A 23,364-nucleotide genomic window follows, 5' to 3' on the forward strand; every position below is an offset into this window, starting at 1 on the left:
GTTCTGAACCAAAACAACGCAGCACGTGTGTGACGTCGTGTCACATTTGAACGAGCGGAACCGATAAGCGGAATCGTTAAGCAGGCATACTAACGGTTCCAAGGAATCGATTCACTGGGCACCGGTTCTGAAGAAGAACCGGTTCTCGGTTCCCATCCCTACGTCTAACCATAGCCCAAGAATAGACCTGTCATCAATTACACTACATATACATGTAATAGACAACAAAATGAGGCATAAGGATTCTTTTCACTCAAATATAACAGGTTCTCATAAATGAAAATCCATCCAAATTAATTGAATATAAAGGATTTATTTAGAACAATTATATTAACAACTTAGACAACATTCAAACATAAAAATGAACAAATAATTGTTAGCTTTATATCCATAACCACCACCCCCTGCTCTCCCTGGCGCTTGTTTAAAATGACCAGAAATTGCATTTTTTATTTCCCATTCAGTCGCCGAAGGAAAGTTGGTCATCACTGCGTCTGCCAAATGAGAAAAAGAAAAATATTATTGCTCAAGAAAAGCATTGTTGACAATCATTTTTAACTAATTACAGTCATTCACTTTTGCTAGGATGCACACTAGAGGTGGCCAATATAGAGTTAACAGAATATAGATTGAGACTATATAATTTATATCAATATAGACAATAATTTATATCAATATTATTAATAAATTAATATCAATAATTGAAAATTTTTACCTGCATAATGGTGATGCACTAATTATATATATATATATATATATATATATATATATATATATACATACATACATATATTTTAGGGGTGTAACGATACACGTATTGAACCATTCTGTACGAGGCTTTCGGTTCGATTTCAGTACGGATTTTTAAACAGAACTGTTCGTTAGACAATTTTTCCTGCTGACCAAAATTTTTTAATTACAAATGTAGGCACATCAAAAAGCGCGCTCAAATGTAAGAGAAATCATAACAAATCGTGACAACAATCGTGCTCTTTCAGGTAGTAAACATATAGACCTGCATTATATGACTGACTGACTGACAGACAAGAACAGTTTGACCTAAAAATATCAAAATTGAAACTACTGCAGAAACAAAGACACCTACATCTTGGATGCCCTTGAGGTAAGCTAAAACATACCAAAATTTCAAAGTGAACTATCCATATAAATCATTCTTTATCACTTACTCATATAACTCTAATGAACATAAAAATATATTATACTTAATAGGGGTAGTTCACTTAAAAAAAAATCATATAAGCATTTACTCACTTTCACTTGGTTCCAAACCTGTATGGCTTTCTTCTGTTGAACACACACAAAAAATATATATTTTGAAGAATGTTGGTAACAAGACATTTAATGGTAGTCATTGACAAGTGTTCTGTATATTCAATTGCTGTACTTTGTTGACTGATTGCTGGATAATTTGCAATAAACAGTGTCTTTAAATCAAATAAAGTGGATTACATCACTCCAGTTCTGAGGTTTTTACACTGGCTATCTGTCTGTCAAATAATTCATATCAAAATACTATAGCTGGTTATTAAATTAATTAACATTTTAAGGCCAAAGTAAATTTATAATCTGATGCATTATGAACCATCCAGAGCAGACCTCTCAGGTCATCTGGGACAGTAGCCAGCTACTTTTATATCCCCAAAGACAAAACAAAACATGGAGAAGCAGCATTCAGTTTTTATGCACCATATATCTAAAACAAATTCACTGAAAACTTAATGTATGCTGCATATTTTAATTATTTTAAGACTTTACTGTTTGCCACTATTATTAATCAGAAAGGAAAAATATGTTTTTATAATTTCTTTTCATGTTGCACTATGTTGCTGTTAAGTTTTATGTAAAGTATAGTTTGAAAATTTGCATTAAATCAAAAACTATTATTTCTTACTCTAATCTAAAAACAAAAATATATTGGTATCTTTAATAATAATAAAAAATATTAATGATAAGTTTCATAGTTTCATGCTTACCACCTTGAATTTAGATACATTTTAGATTAAGAGCACACAGTTGCAATAACACGTGCAGGTAACGTTAACTTGTTGGAGAAAAATAGTACTCTGCAATGGTAATGTTAAAATGTCACGGTTTCTACACATTATAACAACTAACTTTAAACAATGAACATAACAAAAATAACACGTATACTTACAAGATCGAAGTAGAAATTTGAAGGTTTTCAGAGTGTTGCTCGCCCGTTGCTCTCCAACAGTTGCCTCGTGTAAAATAAAATTGAAAATAGCGGAAATGTGTATCGCGAGATCTGGCTAAAGTGATCTAGTCGCGCAATGCCAGTAGTCCCAGTAGTCATGGCTGCGTTCGAAACCGCATACTCAATGAGTAGGTACTTAATTTCAATAAGTACTTACTTAACGAGCGCTAAAAGAGTAGGTACTTTATAGCCAGATCTCGTTGAGTATGAATGAGAACCGGACATCTGCCATGTTGACGTTATCATGTGACCTACGACGCGTTATCACAAGCGCAACAACTTAAAAGATTTGAACGACACGTTTAATTAATCTGTCTGTAAATATCATGATATTGATTAAACTTGCTCCTTTTGTGGACTTTTTGAAGAAACTGCTGCCCATTTATTTTGTGAGTACATTTAGGGTTGATTTAAGTTCTTATACCCTACTAATGTGACCCACCGTTTTATCCTTAACGATATTTATTTTTATTACGAAATCCCAAAATTGTCATCTCTTAAATGTTGTTAATTTCTTTATTTTATATCCAAATATTTTCATCCATAAGCAAAAGTGGCTTACTGCTTTATGTTTTCCTCTTTTTCTTGTTAAATTTAACTCTCGTTTCATCCCTCAGGCCTATAAATAACAGAAAATGCATTTTTTAAATGTATTATATAATTAATTATTTAAGAAAATATATATTTAGATATTCAACCTTATAGGTTTTTTCCTGTGTATAAAATCTCATGTTTGCAAACCCATGAATGATATATATATATATATACATATATATAGGCCTATAGATAGATAGATATATATACACATATACCTCATAACATCAGTAACTCGACAGCCCTACCTAGAACGGTTTTCCTCAGCGTTTGTAATGTCTGCACAAAGGGCAGCTGTGCGAAGATTGGAGAAAACTGTTGATTTTATACTCGAAAAATTTAAGTATCATTATTAAAAATTAATATTACCCCAGAACGAATTGCATTGCTATCCCACCCCAAAACATACAATAATAACAACGATAAATGCTGACCAATTAATTATATTACTTTTTACTGAAAATGATATAATTCAATAAAACAAACAAAATGTAATGTATGTCATTTGAAATAGCTATGCATGAATACACTCTAGATGTGTATATAGCGAACATACCTACATTTTCATTCAAACAATAAATAAAGCATGAATTAATTGTATTTTATTTACTGACAACAATGAGAAATATTAATAAATTAGTTAAAGAATGAATCAAAGTCACCATCACACAATAAACAAATGCATATACAAGTCAACACATGAAACAAAGCTTTATTCAAACTACAATCATGTATGTAGACTACAGGCGCTGAACCCCACATCCTTCTGCCATCTCAACACAGCGGTTCCCATTCTGCGGCTTTATTCTGATGACTCAGCTGACCGCCAGAGGTGAGCCGTTCCCTCGTGCCTGAGGTTGTTGCGTGATGTGTTGTGCTTCACAATCTGAGGCAATAAGGGCAGGTGGAGTGATGGAGGGTCTCATGAGGGCAGGTGGAGTGATGGAGGGTCTCATCCATGGCACCATCTCCAGGATTCAGCTCTGGGCTCCTCATCCTCAGTACTCACACCAGTCTGCTGACATTTCAGATGCTGCAAAAATGCACAAACATAACACAAAAGCAGTCATTATTTTTAGAAGACAAAAATGCTTTTTTTCCACAAATGCCGCCATCATCTTTCCTTGCAGGTCCTGCTCCACCACAACAGCTGTGCAGCAAATGCACAGAAATCAAGAATCAGAAAAGTGCTGTAGTAGCTCAGTTTGAAATTACAATAATTTAAATAAACTACAACTTAATATTTAAATAGTTGTTGTTATTCATTTCTGTAATGTCACAAAGCCTTTGATGGCAGCATTCAGCTTCATGAGACTCACATACCTCTGTGATTTATGAGCTCAACACTACATTTACATGTTGAGGTTGTTTTAACTTTTTATCCTACATAAATGTTCCTTAATTTATCAACAGTACTAATGGACAAATAAAATAGATAACTTATGTTTAGTTACTTTATAGATTGGTTCTACATAATAGCACACATCACTCAGATGCCTATTTCATGTCTATTAGACGTAGTAATCTGCAATTCTTGAGTTTCTTGCCAGATATTAAATAGACATTTAGTAATTGTATTTAAGATGTATACGGTTTAAAATGTATGCAAATCCACTTTGGAGACGTATGTGTCCTTACTGGAGCTTCTCTGTTAGCTATATGTAAGCTGCTCATCCTATCCCATAATAAAATGTGATTTACAGCAAAATCACAAATATATAGCGTCTTTACACCTTCAACAATTCAACAGTTTACTGTACAGTAGTTCAACACATGCGATCATTTGATTTGTAAAACTCACATTTGAAAACAGTCTCGTCCGTCATCCTTTCCGTCACGTTCGAGTATGACCTATCCTTCTTCTTCTTTTTTATGACGTATCCTCTCGCGTGGCCTCCTGGGATAGAAGAGTATCCATCGGTTGAGCACTCAAAAATCTGTCCAGAATCAGTAAGCCATCCGGGAACTTCTCGCCTACTCTTTTATGAATATCGATGTTTCGAACGTACTGCTTCCTTCACGTACTGTTTTCGCCTACTATATAGTAGGAAAGTAGGCATATTCAAACGCACTTAAGTCCGAATCTCGCGATAATTAGTACGTCGCCCAGGTAATTCTCGCCTACTCTTTTGGATTCGTACATACTTTTTCGCTCGCCTACTCTTTTTCCCATACTAAATAGTAGGGAAGTATGCGGTTTCGAACGCAGCCCATGTCTCAGTAGTGTTTCGATTGTGCCATCTAGCGGTTGAGAAATGCAATTGCATTTTATTTAATTGGAAATAATAGACAGTCATATCGTAGATTGTGTATGAATGTTATGTTTATGTGTGACAGCAAACATTAAGCTGTGTGAGCGAAAACATTTTTAAGACTAATATTCTTATACTATATCGCTGGTCTGAATCAGGGCTATAGCCGAGCCGTACGTAGACCAGATTGCCTTGATTTCGCCAGGTGGGCTAAAGCAGACCGCATATAGCCCGTCCAATTCGGAGCTAAATAGTGACTACAGATCGACCATGTCATGAAATGACACATTGAACCTTGTAGATATCATTACCAATGCGAACATGATGGAATATCAACCATTTCATGCACTGCCTGGCAAAAAACTACAATTAATCAGTTTTGACTAAAAGTGGGCTACAATAGCCGGGTCTGAATACGAGCTAAATCGTGGCTACGCACAGCCTACACATATAACATGTAAAATAAAGCAAACCAAACAACTTGTAATCACAGTTGACTTTGCTTACATGATGGAATATCATACATCTCACAAGTTATTTTGGGAAAAAAAAATATTTATCCAGATTAAATGTTATTTGGGCTAAAAGTGGGTTACACATAGACGGACTATATCGGGTCTATATTTAACCGAGACGTTGAAATGACGGCTATTGCTTGCTGGGTATATTCATCCCATAGTCTCAAGTCCACTCCGCACCTCACCTCTCGATGCATCCTCGGTAAAAGGGGCGGATCAAGAACACATCCGGGGAAATGAACTGGACTTGGCTAGATGTGAACTTTGAACTAGAACAGTACTTGGCCAGCGACAGATGACGTTTCACAAGTCCACAAGAACAAAGTACAGACAAAATTGCATATTGAAAAACGGCCTACGTCTCTATCTCTCGTCACACTGCCATTTTAAGCAAAAACAGATCATCAAAGTGTTTATCAACTATTATAAAGGAATTTACGTGTAGTTTTATGATTTTAAAGCTGGAGGATTTGAGAACCTGTATCTTGTAAAAATTTGATCAAGGTGAGTGTTCATGTGTGACTTTCTCATATTAATATGAATCTCTGGAGGACATTTTACGTGATTGTTTGATTTATGAAACCTTTAATAAAGGGTATCTTTCACTTCAATGTTTCCTTTGTGTTTCGTGATGTTTGTGATTCTTCAGAAGTTTAGCTTATGTGTAAACATACACAGGCCAATTCACACAAACGGCAACAAACAGTTTTCTTTTTTTTTCTCGGATCAGTGTCTGTCGATGTCGGTCGGGGTTTGTTTTCTTTTTCACCTGAACTTGTTCAATCAGTGTTTCTCGGTGTCAGTTATTTTTCATAAAATTCTAAGTCCAACAGTCGACTTGTTTGTGTGTGTAAAGGCCCAATGAGCTTGAGTTAACGCAGTCACATGTCATGATCCTTTTTCTCCCTCACTCCAGATATGTTCAGCTAAATAATGAAGATTGTTTAATTTAATCATTTAATTTAGTGTCTGAATCTTTTTCATTCAGAGTCAGTGGAGGAGATCAAACTCATCAGATTCTCCTGCAGCTTCATCATGGCTGATTCACAAGGATCCAGAGATGGAGATTTTTCTCCAGGATGCAGGTACTTTCAACAAACTGTTGTGTTCACGTAATACATACAGTATACATATATACAGTTCTAGTTCTGCTATTCAGGATGCTTGTTTTACGTTGCACATTCTGACACTGTGAGGCCACCGTAGGTGTGCGTTTTTGTTTTGTGTTCCGGGAAATAAATGAGTGAGTTGATGCATTGAAAGTGAAAATAGTTGTGTTTTTTTTACCAACATAACATTGGCGATGAGGATGGCTGATGCCCCAGTTTTTTCTCTGCCACCTCCGGACTATTTTTTGCCCCTCCCTGGCGAACCTGTCGTTCCTTGGAATCAGTGGAGAACGTCTTTTGAACTGTACCTTTTAGCTATTGGATTGGATAATGCCACTAGCGCGAGGAAGCGCGCTATCCTACTGCACTTGCTGGGAGCGGAGGGGAACAGGATTTTCAACACGCTCGATGGTACTCTGGACACTTACAATGCTGTAATTACGGCTCTGACTGGACATTTTGTGAAGTCACAGAACATCCTCTTTCAGCGGCTGGAGTTCAGACAAAGATGTCAGTGCCCTGGTGAGTCTGCTAGGCAGTTTGTAGCAGATTTAAAAGCCTTAGCACAGCGCTGTAATTTCGGCGTCATGAGGGATGAACTTATTCGAGACCAGCTCATTGAAAAAACGTCTAATCCCAGAGTCCAGGAGGAGTAGTTACTCAAAGATGCAACACTGTCACTTGAGGATGCATTAACACTCGCTTTACAAGTGGAGGCGGCAACTCAATGTGCTGCTAAAATAGCAGAAAACAAGTCTCATACTGCCGTTATTGAACAGCCAGTGCAACAGCTATCAAGCTCAGACAACCTGGCTGACCCTGCTGCTATACAGGTCGCGCGCCCCCAGCAAACACGCCAGCAGAGACGCTGTGGGAATTGTGGCTCCACCCGTCATGCCACAAGGGCTCAGGACTGCCCTGCTAGGGGCCAAACATGCAGACGCTGTCAGAAACCTAACCACTTCGCTAAATGGTGCCGGTCTGCTCCGGCTGACTACTCTGAACAGTCACATGACCCGGTGGTGCCAGTGCGCACCATAGGCCCCCACCCAGGGACCTTCTCCAGGTGCCCCGTATACCTGGATGGCCGCTGTGTTCCTCTTCTCCTCGACACTGGGGCCAAGGTGTCACTGCTGAATGTTGACACCTGTAACCTACTCTTCCCAAACAGACAGCTGCAGCCCCCATCCACTGCTCTCTGTGGCTACGGCCGCAGCAAAATCGACGTTGTTGGCCTAATTTACCTCCCAGTTCGCTACACCTCTACAACTGTGGACCGCTTCCCATTCCACATTACACGCCACGGTGAGAACATCATGGGCCTTGACCTCTTACTCAGCCTTGGTTTTACCCTACAGGACAACAACGGAACACGAATACTACAAGGCAACAAAGGCAGCCTGAACTGTTCAATGGCCTTGGGTGTCTCACCTCATTCACACACAAACCACTCCTGGACCACGGGAGGCACGCTGTGGTCCAGGAGTGGTTTGTGTGTGAATGAGGTGAGAGGTATGAGACTTGTTTTCATCTTTGAGCCCCTTCGGCGTGTTCCCCTGGCTCTGTGGGACGGCGTTACACAGGAGCTCCAGGAGAACCCATTGATGCCTCTCCGTGGGTGTCCAACCTCGTCATTGCCAGGAAGAAGTCAGGTGGACTGAGAGTCTGCGTCGACCTTCGCCAGGTCAACAAGGCAGTGGTGCCTGACAAGTACCCTCTTCCGACGACAGAAGAACTCACAACCCACTTCTACGGCTCCCGGGTCTTTTCTAAGTTGGACTTACGTCAGGGCTACTTACAAATCCCTCTGCACCCGGAGAGTCGGAACCTGACGGCTTTTAACACCCATACTGGCCTGTACCGCTATACGAGGATGCCTTTTGGGCTCAGTTCAGCGCCAAGCTGTTTCCAGAAGATCATGTCCACAATCCACGCCAGCTGCCCCGGTACCGTGGCCTATTTGGACGATATTGTGGTACACGGGCCTGATGTTGAAACACACAACGCCCGCCTGGAACAGGTCTTTGACTCCCTCAGCCGCCACCATGTCACCTTGAACACTGAGAAGTGTACGTTCTCCGCACCGGCCATTGATTTTGTCGGGTTCCGTGTGTCGGCAGATGGTATCTCCCCTCTCCAGTCGAATGTGGCAGCCATCAGCGCAGTCCCCAACCCCACGACAGCCTCGCTATATATAGGCTTCGTTCTTGGGGATGACAGCCTACTACATGCGTTTCCTGCCACAGTACTCCTCTGTCACGGCCCCGCTAAGGATGCTGCTCAGGCAGGATGCTCCCTGGACCTGGACTTCTGAATGCCAGGCAGGGTTTGACGAACTGAAGCGTCTCCTCACCACGTCTCCGATCCTGGCACACTTCCAGCTGGACTGCCCCACATTCGTGTCCTGTGATGCATCTGCTGTGGCTCTGGGTGCCGTTCTGTCACAGCTCCATGACGGCGCGGAGAGGCCCGTAGCCTTCGCCTCCCGGGCGCTCAGCCCCACCAAGCAGAAATACTCAGTGGGTGAGAGGGAGGCCCTCGCCTGCATTTGGCGTGTGAGCGTGCGTGTGAGAGGTGGCATTTGTACCTGTATGGACGGTCTTTTACCCTACGGACGGACCACCAGGCCCTGACAGCCCTGATGTCCACTTCGCCTCTACAGATGGTCAGACCGCCTGCAGCAGTATGACTTTCAGTTACAATTCACGCCTGGCAAGACTAATGTTGTAGCAGATTTTCTTGCGCAGAAAATCCTGCCCTGCCGCCACCCAGTGCTCTGCTGTCTCTCCAGAGGATGAGGAGGAGGTAGTACACCTTGTCCACTCACCACTGAAGGACACGGTCTCCCTCCGTGACCTGGAGTCTGCCTCAGCAGCCGAGCCAGTCTTCAGCATGCTTCGTGACTATATCAGACATGGTTGGCCTGCCCGCGTCCCACCAGAACTGGAACCATACTATCGAGTGAAGCATGAACTGTCATGCTGGGGTCAGGCCTGCATCGCTTGTGGCCTCTGTGCTGTCATCCCAGTGGCCCTCAGAGGGTGTGTCTTGCAAATGGCACATCAGGGACACATCGGCATCGTCAAAGCCAAACAACGGTGCCGTGACGTCGTGTGGTGGCCCGCCATGGACCGTGACCTGGAGGGACTTATCCGCTCCTGTGCGGCGTGCCTCACCAGTGGGAAGACTGGGCCACCCGCTTCAACTCCACTACAGCCAGTAGGCTGGCCGTCTGCACCATGGGACCACTTGCAGCTTGATATCTGTGGTGAACTGTACAATGTGCCACACCATCAGAGGTTCCTCGTGGTGGTCTACGACCTGCACTCCAAGTGGCCTGAGGTGGCTCCCATGGGTACGGTTACCTCTGCTGCTGTGGTCAACTTTCTCGACCAGCTGTTTTCCCGCTGGGGCTTGCCTCGTGCAATTACGGACAATGGTCCTCAGTTCCTGTCCTTGGAGTTCACCACCTTCCTCGCCAACAAGGGTGTTACCCATATCCGAACCTCCGTCTATCACCCCCAAGCCAATGGAGGGGTGGAACGATTCAACCAATCCCTGAAAAATGGACTGCGTGCTCACATGTCTGATGTTGTGTTCACTTAATACATACAGTATACATATATACAGTTCTAGTTCTGCTATTCAGGATGCTTGTTTTACGTTGCACATTCTGACACTGTGAGGCCACCGTAGGTGTGCGTTTTTGTTTTGTGTTCTGGGAAATAAACGAGTGAGTTGATGCATTGAAAGTGAAACTAGTCGCTATTTTTTACCAACATAACACAAACATTACATTACTACCTCCTCAAAGTTCTTTTTGATGCTGGATGGATGTAATCACAGTAATCTAAAGGATTAAACTGAATCTGTTCTCTGTTCCAGTTCAGTCCATCAGAAGAGCTCAAACCCAGAGTCCAGCTGTGTGTCTATGAAGAGTAACCGCTCTATGGATCCGCCACTAAACTTTAAGAGTGGAGACAAACGGCCTGATCTCAGGTATATAATTTCAATAAAAGATGTGCTTATAGTATGACACTTTTGAATTAGAGTCATAATTTTTGTCAGTCAGTCTAATACTAGCAATGACATCAAGTAAGTGTAAGCTGAGATTTTTTCCACCTTTATATAATGGAGTAGTTGGGCGTTACAAGAGTACAGTAAGGTGGTTTATCTTTAAAGATCAGCAAAACATTGGTCTCTTTAGTCAGTTGAGCCTTCGTCCTCCATTGTGCCTTTGATAAAGAGTCATGTGATCGTGGTTGATGTTCACCTGAGTTGAATCATTCTATAATTCTATAATTGATTTCAATTGGATTGTTTTGAATTCCCAATTCGTAATATTACCTGTTTTCTCAGTCGCTTTGGTATAATTGTTGAATCATGCTTAACATTTGCAAGCCAGTGAGTTAACAGTTACAGACATTAAAGCAAAAGTACACAACATTTATGTGGTCTTTTATAAGTCTGTATTCTTTATATTTTACTTAGTTTTGAAACCAGTTCAGTCCAGCAGAAGAGATCAAACCCAGAGTCCAGCTGTGTGTCTATGAAAAGTAACCGCTCTATGGATCCGCCACTAAACTTTAAGAGTGGAGACAAACAGTCTGATCTCAGGTATATCATTTCTATAAAATATGTGCTTCTTGTATTTGATTTTTATGAAATTGTTATTAATATACAGCAGTTTAATGAGTTACAATCTTGCTAGTTTCAGTCACTATTAATGATTATCATTGTGCTCTTGTGTAAAGCTCTATGTATTGTATTGTTAATACATTCACTCACTGTAAAAGCTTTTGTTACTCAGGGGCTGTTTACACCTGGCCACTTCATGCGTTTTCTCAGATCGGATAGCTATCTGATTTATCAAAACGATTCCAATTACACCTGGTCACATAAATGTGTTTTTGCGAAACGGATTTAAATACGATCTTCAATTCCCGCGCTATATGCAGATTTATTGGAGTGCACGTCACCGAAAGCAACAGATATGAGCTGCATTTTATTGATCATCAGCTAAAATTTCAAAATCAAAGACCGCAAGAGCAGCAACAGCCCTGGTAAGATCATTTCGTTTCACTACTTTTAATGATGATGATTGTGTGTTAAGCGTCTGCGACTTACTTTCACTTTGATTTGCGATAGTTTGCACGTTGGCTTAATGAATAGATGCTCAGCTTCTCATCTGCGGTGATGTGTGTTCCAGTAGCGCCGTCATATCTGGCTATAACATTACATATAGCCTATAACACGCTTTCACACGTTTATTTATTTATTTTTTTAGCATTTTTGGGAGGAGTACAATTTACATATGTGGTTTCAACAACCAGATGCATTTACACTTGTCCAGTTTCGTCTGGAATGCGGCACAGACCACCTCCTGAAGTGGTTTGAGCGATCGGATTCAAATCTGTCTCGAATGCGTTTCGGAGGGCATTTACACCTGGTCTTTTCACGATCGGATAGCTATCCGATCTGAGAAAACGCATGAAGTGGCCAGGTGTAAACAGCCTCTCAGTTAATGACACAATTACATCAATATCAGTGTGTCTGATTTTTAACCCTCTTCATTCTGATTTAAGGTCAAACCTTCTATCCAGACCAGTTAAAAACAAAACTGTGTACAAGCCTGTGATTCAACCACAAGACTTTAATGAAAGCATGTATCCTGGTTTCAGGTAAAATGCAGGACTTTTGTTGTCGTTGTTTAATTTTAGGTGCTGCAATTCACATCACAAATCACTCAAACACATGATTAATGATTAACACATTTCAGAAACCTAATGATGTTCTGTGTCCCATAAATAGTTTTGTAAATTATGGCTATTTACTTCTCTAACTTGTGTAATAATGTGATATTTTAATCATACAGCAATGACTCTAAACCTGCTGAAGTCCTCAACACATTGAGATCAAATCTGAGACAGAAGTTTGAGTGTTTGTATGAGGGAATATCAAAGCAGGGAAACCCAACACTCCTGAATGAGATCTACACAGAGCTCTACATCACAGAGAGTGAAAGTGGAGAGATCAGTAATGAGCATGAGGTGAGACAGATCGAGACACAATCCAGGAGAGCAGCAACAGAGGACACACCGATCAAATGCAGTGACATCTTTAGACCTTTACCTGGACAAGACAAACCCATCAGAACTGTGCTGACAAAGGGAGTCGCTGGCATTGGAAAAACAGTCTCTGTGCAGAAGTTCATCCTGGACTGGGCTGAAGGGAAAGAGAATCAGGACGTCCAGTTCATATTTCCACTCGCTTTCAGAGAGCTCAACTTGATGAAGGACAAAACACTCAGTCTTTCAGATCTTCTTCATGTCTTTTTCCCTGAAACAAAAGAAATGGAAATATCCAGTGATGAATATAAAGTGTTGTTCATCTTTGATGGTCTGGATGAGTGTCGTCTGACTCTGAACTTTAAGAACGAAGTGAAACTGTGTAATAAATCTGAATCAGCCTCAGTGGACGAGCTGCTGACGAACCTCATTGTGGGGAATCTGCTTCCCTCGGCTCTCATCTGGATCACCTCCAGACCAGCAGCAGCAGATCTCGTCCCCTCTGAGTGTGTCCATCGAGTGACAGAGGTACGAGGCTTCAGTGACACACAGAAGGAGGAATACTTCAGGAAGAGAATCAGTGATCAGAGTCTGGCCGACAGGATCATCTCACACCTGAAGTCCTCAAGGAGCCTCTTTATTATGTGCCACATCCCAGTGTTCTGCTGGATCTCAGCCACTGTTCTAGAGAAGATTTTGAGTGAAGCAGAGAGAGGAGAGATTCCCAAGACTCTCACTCAAATGTACACACACTTCCTGCTCATTCAGACCAACATCAAACATGAGAAGAACTATGAGAAGAAAGTGAAAGATGAAGACATGATTGTCAAACTGGGGAAACTGGCTTTCCAGCAGCTTGTGAAAGGCCACCTGATCTTCTATGAGGAAGACCTGAGAGAGTGTGGCATTGATGAGACAGAAGCATCAGTTTACTCAGGATTGTGCACTCAGATCTTCAGAGAGGAGTTGAGCTTGTGTCAGGGGAAAGTCTTCTGCTTTGTTCATCTGAGCATTCAGGAACATCTAGCAGCTCTATATGTGCATCTCTCCTTTATCAACAATAACATCAATGTGTTTGACCAGATTACCAAACCAACTAATGGAGACAAAGTTTCACTATCTGATCTCCATCAGAGAGCTGTGGATGAGGCTTTAGACAGTAAAAATGGGCATCTGGACCTTTTCCTTCGTTTCCTTCTGGGTCTGTCAGTGAAGTCTAATCAGAGTCTCTTACAAGGACTAAAGACACAGAAAGCAAACAGCTCTCACAACAATGAGAGAACAGTTGACTATATTAAAGAAAAGATCAGTGAGAATCTCTCTCCAGATAAATACATCAATCTGTTTCACTGTCTGAATGAACTGGGTGATCTTTCTCTAGTGAACGAAGCTCAACCTCATATGAGGTCTGGAGGATTACGTGATGTGAAACTCTCCTCGTCTCAGTGGTCAGCTTTAGTGTTTGTGTTGTTGTCCTCAGAGAAGACACTGCAGATGTTTGAACTGAAGAGATTAATTGGAGACAGAAATGATCAGTAAGTAACACTGAGTACAATCATTACAGTCTAAAACATTATGAACAAAGAGAAACTAAGAGATCGGAGGTGTTTAAATCACAGGACACAGATTGATTTCTGGGATATTGTACATAATTTGCAGGTGTTTCTCAAACCATGGCTGTGTCCTAGTAAGGCTGCATATCTCGACTGCTACGTCATCAAGCGCCTCTGAAGGCCGTCTCAGTTAGAAGGATGTTTTTAAGACAGACTTCATTTTGTGTCTTTAATTCAGCTGATTTTGAAGTATATCCTTTGTGTTCTTCAATCTCCCACAATCCTTTGCACACATTCTAATTCATGTAAAAGAACTGATGGAAAACGAGTCGGCACTGAGTTTATCTGAGTTCATTATGAAATATAAGACACAGATAATGTATTCGGAGATGAAGGCATACATGTTATCTTTTGTTTCTGTGTAAATTAATCACTGAACACTAAACTGACAATAATGTAAGACACTGGGAGACACAGACGGCGGTCATTCACTGTATTTCATCAAGTAAGGGTAAAATCTTTCCGGCGCTTGTCACTCGTCTCGACCTGCCACCGCTATATGTGCCTGTCACTCGACCTGCCACCGCTATATGTGCCTGTCACTCGACCTGCCACCGCTATATGCGCCTGTTACTCGACCCGTCACGGCTTTATGCGCCTGTCACTCGACCTGCCACCGCTATATGCGCCTGTCACTCGACCTGCCACAGCTATATGCGCCTGTCACTCGACCTGTCACCGCTATATGCGCCTGTCACTCGACCTGCCACTGCTATATGCGCCTGTCACTCGACCTGCCACAGCTATATGCGCCTGTCACTCGACCTGTCACCGCTATACGCGCCTGTCACTCGACCTGCCACAGCTATATGCGCCTGTCACTCGACCTGTCACCGCTATATGCGCCTGTCACTCGACCTGCCACTGCTATATGCGCCTGTCACTCGACCTGCCACAGCTATATGCGCCTGTCACTCGACCTGTCACCGCTATACGCGCCTGTCACTCGACCTGCCACCGCTATATGCGCCTGTCACTCGACTTGCCACTGCTATATGCGCCTGTCACTCGACCTGCCACAGCTATATGCGCCTGTCACTCGACCTGTCACCGCTATACGCGCCTGTCACTCGACCTGCCACCGCTATATGCGCCTGTCACTCGACCTGCCACTGCTATACGCGCCTGTCCCGCGACCTGCCACCGCTATACGCGCCTGTCACTTGACCTGCCACCGCTATACGTGCCTGTCACTCGACCTGCCACCGCTATATGCGCCTGTCGCTCGACCTGTCACGGCTATATGTGCCTGTCCCGTGACCCGTCACGGCTATATGCGCCTGTCACTCGACCTGTCACGGCTATACTCGACTGTCCCGCGACCCGTCATGGCTATATGCGACTGTCCCGCGACCTGTCACAGATATGCGGCTTTCCCGCGACCTGTCACGGGTATATGCGGCTGTCCCGCGACATGTCATGGCTATACTCGCCTGTCCCGCGACCTGTCATGGCTATACTCACCTGTCCCGCGACCTGTCACGGCTATATGTGACTGTCCCGCGACCCGTCACGGATATGCGGCTTTCCCGCGTCCTGTCACGGGTATATATGGCTGTCCCGCGACCTGTCACGGCTATACTCACCTGTCCTGCGACCCGTCACGGCTATATGTGACTGTCCCACGACCCGTCACGGATATGCGGCTGTCCCGCGTCCTGTCACGGGTATATGTGACTGTCCCACGACCCGTCACGGATATGCGGCTGTCCCGCGTCCTGTCACGGCTATATGTGACTGTCCCGCGACCCGTCACGGATATGCGGCTTTCCCGCGTCCTGTCACGGGTATATGTGGCTGTCCCGCGACCCGTCACGGCTATATTTGCCTGTCCCGCGACCTGTCACGGCTATACTCACCTGTCCTGCGTCCTGTCACGGGTATATGTGACTGTCCCACGACCCGTCACGGATATGCGGCTGTCCCGCGTCCTGTCACGGGTATATGTGGCTGTCCCGCGACCCGTCACGGCTATACTCGCCTGTCACGGGTATATGCGGCTGTCCCGGCTCGACCTGTCATGGCTCGACCTGTCACGGCTCGTCCCGTCACGGCCAGCGGCAGCGCCAGAGAATTTTTAACGCATGTGCTGAGGGCAAATGAGCAAAACTTGCCCACTAAATATTTAATATTCAATTATTTTAATGACCACAATTAAAGTTTTAATTTTATTAAATTGAACAAGCGCAACATTCAGCATTCAATCAAATAGAAAAGATGTATTATGAATAAAAATGTTACTGTATTTCAACATGATATCTCGTTATTCCGACATAATGGGCCCTATTTTAACGATCTGAAACGCAAGTGTCAAGCGCAAAGCGCAAGTAACTTTGTGGGCGGGTCTTGGGCGCTGTTGCTATTTTCCCGGCGGGATAAATGACTCTTGCGCCCAGCGCAAATCTAAAAGGGGTTGGTCTGAAGTAGCTTCATTATTCATAGGTGTGGTTTGGGCGTAACGTGAAATAAACCAATCAGAGCGTAATCTCACATTCCCTTTAAGAGCAGGAGCGCTTGTTCTAAAGCAAATTCCTATTATAACGGCGGATTTGCCAGGGGCGCGCCAGGAGCGGTTCACAGCCGAGGAGACCGGCGTTCTCGTCAGGGCCGTAAAACACAGAGAAGTGACATTGGGGATGGAGAAACACACCCAAATTAGCTTCGGTTAAACAGGCGTATGATAATTTGGGCAAATGTATAAGCTAGATGTATGCTTTTATAATAAACTATCTATCTATCTATCTATCTATCTATCTATCTATGATTTGCAAAAATGAAAACTGCTGCTTCTGTGTAGATGAGAGAATCAAAGTGTATGCGCGTTGTGCACACGCTACATTGATTATGGCCAAGCATGCGCCCTTAAAATAGCATATGAATAACATGCGCAACGCGCCACTGACTTTAAACTAGTTTATTTCGGTTAGTGGCGGAATTGTTCCCTTTCAAGGCGGTCACTTCGACATTACGTCACTGACGTATATGGGAACTCCTTCCTTCTCCATTTTCACTGAAATCTTATAGGCTAACGCCAGCTGGAGACAGCTGGCCAATTGACGCGAACATGCAAATGCTGACCGGTCCGCGGGCAGTATAAATAGCAAGGGCGCGACAATACGTCAGAATCTTTCTTCACGCTAAAAGTCTTATCTGAAGTCATCGTGGAAGTTGCAATAGAGGTTACTCACCATGTTTCCTCCCCGCATCCGATGGCTGCTAACTTACATGCCAGATATGTGCGGGTCCTATTGACTCGCTCTACCCTAACAAGGATCAACCGAGGCCGCACTCACGGACGACAGGCATGTGCCGGACAGTGCGCGCCCTCAGGGGAATAAACCCGGGCATCAGCGGGGATGAGGCCAACTGCCGCCAGCAGGCCGCTGGTGGGCCCTCTCCCGCCCTAAGACGAGTTGACGCTGCCCGTCGCCACTCCGGTCCTCTTCGCGGGCTCGCTAGAAGGACTCGACGCGATAGGCTCTGTTGATAAGGATACTTAGCCCGGTATCTCAGCCAGGCTACTTCAAGAAAGACTCCGTCTTCCACGACGTCCTATGGATAGTCGTGCGCAAGACGCGCATCAAGATAGACGAGGCAAAGGCCATGGCTCCGTGTCTAAAAGGGAAGTGCGGATGCTATGAGTCTCTAGACGCCCCGCTCTGACAATGGAAAGTGCACAGCCGCAATCCGGTGAGTGTTTACCCCCCTTCTAGTCAGTTTTGACTACGGGGTTGCGCAGTCGTTACCGCTTATGCTGTTGACGCTGGGCCTACGTAACATCACATATTGATGTGCTTACAGCTTATGTTGTCAGGCTGCCCTGTATCCTTCAGTGCAACTGGCTATTCTGATTACTACGTAGTGCGTATTCACAGTTGTTGCGCGATGCAACTGACACTGTGTTTATGTACACACTACACACTGATATGTGTTATATTTTTGCCGTTGTATATTGCCCTGTATCCTTCAGTGCAATGGCTATTCTGATTACTACGCAGTGCGTATTCACAGTTGTTGCGTGGTGCAACTGACGCTGTGTTTACGTACACACTGCACACTGATATGTGTTATGAATTTTGCCGTTGTATATTGCCCTGTATCCTTCAGTGCAAATGGCTATTCTGACTGCTACGTATTCACAGTTGTTGCGCGATGCAACTGACGCTGTTACGTACACAATACACACTGATATGTGTTATGAATTTTGCCGTTGTATATTGCCCTGTATCCTTCAGTGCAATGGCTATTCTGATTACTACGCAGTACGTATTCACAGTTGTTGCGTGGTGCAACTGACGCTGTGTTTACGTACACACTGCACACTGATATGTGTTATGAATTTTGCCGTTGTATATTGCCCTGTATCCTTCAGTGCAAATGGCTATTCTGACTACTACGTATTCACAGTTGTTGCGCGATGCAACTGACGCTGTGTTACGTACACACCGCACTCTGTTATGTGTAATGATTTATGCCATTATATATTGCCCTGTGTCATTCAGTGCAAATGGCTATTCTGATTACTACGCAGTGCGTATTCACAGTTGTCGTGCGATGCAACTGACGCTGTGTTTATGTACACACTACACACTGATATGTGTTATGATTTTTGCCATTATATATTGCCCTGTATCCTTCAGTGCAAATGGCTATTCTGATTACTACGTATTCACAGTTGTTGTGCGATGCAACTGATGCTGTGTACACACTATGCACTGATATGTGTTACGATTACGCCGCTATATATTGCCCTGTTTCCTCAGTGCAACTGGCTACTCTGATTAATGTGTATTCACAGTTGTTGTGCGATGCCACTGACGCTGTGTTATGTACATTGATATGTGTCTATGATTTATGCCGTTATATATTGCCCTGTATCCTCAGTGCAACCGGCTATTCTGATTAACTACGTATTCACAGTCGATGTCGCTATGCCTCTGACGCTGTGTTTTGTACACATTAATGTAACTATGCTATCACATTGCCCTATATCCTTCAGTGCAACTAGCTATCCTATCTAACTGTGCATAGTCACAGTCGTTGCTACGGCGACTTGCGCTGCATCTGTGTACACACTAAAGCGTTATGCTGTTATGTTGCTCTTCAACATAACTGACTATTATGTTTGAACTGCGCATATTCATGCAGTTTCGGTCGCTTCGACGACTTGCGCTGCATTATACACGCATGTTTTAAATGTGCGCACTGATGTGTTATGCTGTTATGTTGCCCTCTATCCTTCAGTGCAACAACCAGCTGTCCTATCTAACTGTGCATATTCACAGTTCTGTCGCTACGGCGACTACACTGCACTTATGTACGTACAAGGATGTGTTTTTGCTATTTTGTTGCCCTGTTTCCTTCAGTGCAAAACTAGCTATCCTAATCTAACCGTGCATATTCACAGTTTCTGGATGTATGTACGTACACAGATGTGTTATGCTGTAATGCTGCCCCGTTTCCTTCAGTGCAGCTAGCCATCCTGATCTAACTGTGCATCTCAGTTTCTGTCTCTACACAGTTTCTGTCGCTATGGCGACTTACGCTGCATTTATGTACATACATGGATGCGCTATTCTTACGCACTTGTTATGCTGTCATGTTGCCCTGTATCTTAGTGCAACTAGCTATCCCAATCGAACTGTGCATATTCACAGTCTCCCTCGATATGGCGACCTGCGCTGCTTTTATTTGCACATGGATGTGTTCATGCTGCGGTGTTGCCCCGTATCCTTCAGTGCCTATACTGAGCTACTGTGTATATTAAGTTGGCGCTACAGCGACCGATGCTGTTACGTACATGTGCTACGCTGTTATGTTGCCCCGTTTCCTTCAGTGCAACTGGCTATTCTGTACTAACTCGTATACTCATAGTTCTAGCTACGGCTACGACTGTGTTTGTGTACTTACTGAGGTGCTATGCTATTATGGAGCTATTATCTAACTGCGTATATTCACAGTTGTTGTCGCTACGGCCACTAGCACTGTGTTTATGTACATTCAGTTATGTGTTAATTTGCACTTCTGTACATCGGCTACAGAACATCGGCTATGTTCTACAAGGGAGTGTCAGTTTCCTCGTGACCCCCTTACTGGCCTATCATCCCCGGTTCACGGACCTGAGAGAGTTATGGGGCTCCCCCATGACAATCCCCCTCAGGAAGGTCCTGCTTCTACAGGCGATCGGCACGATTGGCACCCCAGCCCCAAGCTGTGGAACCTTCTTGTGTGTCCGCTGCTGGGTCCATAGTTGAACAAGACACTTCACACTAATAAGTGCTGAGAGCTCTCCTTGAGATGGCCTTTCCACCTGCTCTCGCCCCAGCGAAGCACTTTGGAGACCTACGCTCATTCTAAGTGAAAGATTTTGCATTGTCTCGGACCTGGTGACTGCAGTGTCACTCTCAGTCCGATACCAAACTGCGTTCCGAAGTCGCTTACACCGTTCAGAGCACAGATTGATCCCTGCCCGCCTTCTGCTAAACCGTCAGCCTCACATGATGCTGATGCTCAGAGTGCTGTTGGCCCTGTAAGGGCTTTGCAGATGTGCGTGGATCACTAGGCAGCAGTCTGACTAGCTGTTTGTGTGCTTGGTGGATGGTACTAGGGACGTGCTGTTTTATACTGAGACTTTCTCACTGAATTCGACGCTTGCAATGTTGGCTTAATGCCTACGGGATTTAGGTATGCTGGCTGTCTTCTCAGAACATGTTCGCCAGGGTTTCAAGTTTGATGCACTGCCTATAGCGTCGTGGGTTTGGTGAGTTTTATTCATGTACTCATGAACTGTTACCACCAGCTGTGCAGTAGTCTGCATTATGCAGAGTTACCATTACTGCTAACTCTGTGTTATGACTATAATGTTACATAGCTGTTCTGCATTACGCAGTAGTTTTCAATGTCTGTTAACTCTGTGTATGGCTATAAGGTTATGCAGCTGTCACCGCTATTGCCGTCGACACTGTGTTAACTCGTGCTTGAGTGCTTATGGTATTGTGCTGCCCTGTCCAGTGCAGCCTTCGCTTCATTGCATTGGATATGCAACTTGGTAAGGTCGGAACAGACGTTTCTTGGTCTAGTTTCGCCTATCAGTTCGAGTGCTCCTAGCGGCGCTGCTGGCTTAGAACTGTTGTCTCTCGTGGGAGTGTAGCTTGACCCCGTTCAGGGCTTATCTTCACTGCGCTCACGGCGGGATTCTATACAGTTCCCATATACGTCAGTGACGTAATGTCGAAGTGACCGCCTTGAAAGGGAACGTCTCCGGTTACTATCGTAACCTCGGTTCCCTGAGAGGCGGGAACGAGACATCACGTCAGCCGCCGTGCTCGCCGTTTGATCAGCTGTGCTAGCGTTCAGTCTTGATTCTGACGTATTGTCGCGCCCTTGCTATTTATACTGCCCGCGGACCGGTCAGCATTTGCATGTTCGCGTCAATTGGCCAGCTGTCTCCAGCTGGCGTTAGCCTATAAGATTTCAGTGAAAATGGAGAAGGAAGGAGTTCCCATATACGTCAGTGACGTAATGTCTCGTTCCCGCCTCTCAGGGAACCGAGGTTACGATAGTAACCGGAGACGTTTTCTAAACCCGCAAAATAGCATGAGGGAACGTTTGCGCCGAAACACGCCTCCTTTTTTGAACCGCCCAGGGAGCGCAAGTTCATTCCCTAGTTTAGCGACGTGCTTCTGTGGAGGGAAAAGCGCGCTTTGCGCGGGTGCAAAATAGGAATGATACATACGTCGGTGTACAAAGTCAATTGCGCTGGGTGCAAGATAGGGCCCCATATGTGTGCGTGCAACAAGCAAGATGTGCATTTGTAAATCCGGTGACGCGTGCATTGATTTTTATTAATAAAGTAGTGTTTTCTGACAGTGTCGGCTGCAAATATGAAGTTGACGATTGCCATATTCGTAGTGAACGCGCCAATAGATAGAAATACACATAATGGATTACATAATCAGAGAGTAGCCTTTTTCTTTTCGTTTTGAATTATTTCGTTTAAAGCTTAATTTTTTTACAAATAATTTGCTGATGCAGGTACAAAAATACTTTTTTTCTTGCCCCTAGAGGCTTCTACAGTTATAGATACTAAAACAACTTTTTCACATGTCCTTTATAAAGCAGTGTGTAATTAAAAAAAATATTTGAGGGTATTTAGGAAGATATAATGTATTATTTACTTATGATATGAATTATTATTATTATTGTTAGCATGAATAATTAACTTATTTATTTTTTATTTTCAATTAGTGTCACACAGAACACTGGAGATGAAGTTCTTCAGAAGCTGATGCCTGTGGTTACAGCAACTAGATCAGCTCGGTAAGTGACACTGAGAACAAGCATCACTGTTAAAACATAACAGTTCTTACTTAAACATTATAAATTAATGGTTTAACAAAAAAAAAAAAATATGAGTCACACTTTCGCTTTTAAACCCTCCAGCTATCTGACCTGATTTGTAATCTACTTAACCGTTTTTATATGATATATGTGTGAGAAATTTATTTTAAAATATATGCATTTATAATGTATGTATATAAACATTTATATGTAGACTTTTTTTTATATTAATTTAAATTTAATTTATATGTTAGCCTAATACATTTATATTTAGTGAAAAAACAGATGTTTTCAATGTATTTCATTTTATCAGTTTTATATAATCTTTCTCCTAGAATAACAGTTAAACTTACTGATATATTGAATTCATTGTTTAAAAAAATAGATAATGCACAAATTATAAACACAATTAAGAAAAACAAAGATTTCTGTTTTGATCTGAGAGTGAAGAGTGTGTCATTGTTCATGTGTTTGATCTGTAAATGATTGAACACATGAGCTGCTCCTCATTAAGGTGATTCTGCAGTTCTGATAGTCACACCGAAAAACACACTTTGCAGAGATGGCAAAAGTACTCACTTCCCGTACTCAAGTAGAAGTACAGATTCTTGTGTTAAAAAATACTCTGGTAAAA

The 23,364-nt window shown here is 43.2% G+C and overlaps 1 protein-coding gene and 2 long non-coding RNA genes across 4 annotated transcripts in view; 1 reads left to right on the forward strand and 2 right to left on the reverse strand.

Moving 5' to 3' along the window:
- Positions 1 to 378: 378 nt before the first annotated feature.
- Positions 379 to 2,708, reverse strand: LOC311083834. The gene is made up of 3 exons (XR_014606369.1): positions 2,177 to 2,708; positions 1,273 to 1,305; positions 379 to 494 (listed from the first exon to the last, which is right to left on the reverse strand). It is a non-coding gene; the product is annotated as an uncharacterized lncRNA (long non-coding RNA).
- A 709-nt stretch (positions 2,709 to 3,417) lies between these two features.
- On the reverse strand, positions 3,418 to 4,885 carry LOC311083951. The gene is made up of 2 exons (XR_014606397.1): positions 4,632 to 4,885; positions 3,418 to 3,863 (listed from the first exon to the last, which is right to left on the reverse strand). It is a non-coding gene; the product is annotated as an uncharacterized lncRNA (long non-coding RNA).
- Positions 4,886 to 5,913: 1,028 nt separating this feature from the next.
- LOC311083995 (protein NLRC3-like) overlaps positions 5,914 to 23,364 on the forward strand; it is a 441,701-nt gene continuing 424,250 nt past the window's right edge. The window contains exons 1-4 of one of the 2 annotated variants that reach the window (XM_084115780.1): positions 5,914 to 6,104; positions 6,589 to 6,685; positions 10,595 to 10,708; positions 11,201 to 11,326. In XM_084115780.1, coding sequence (XP_083971906.1) covers positions 6,636 to 6,685; positions 10,595 to 10,708; positions 11,201 to 11,326 — 290 coding nt within the window. In that variant the 5' untranslated portion in view covers positions 5,914 to 6,104; positions 6,589 to 6,635. The remainder of the gene's footprint in view (positions 6,105 to 6,588; positions 6,686 to 10,594; positions 10,709 to 11,200; positions 11,327 to 23,364) is intronic. The other variant, XM_084115781.1, reaches the window with a different exon arrangement.

Source organism: Abramis brama, assembly GCF_963993115.1.
Source record: "Abramis brama genome assembly, chromosome: 5".
Lineage (NCBI taxonomy): Eukaryota > Metazoa > Chordata > Actinopteri > Cypriniformes > Leuciscidae > Abramis > Abramis brama.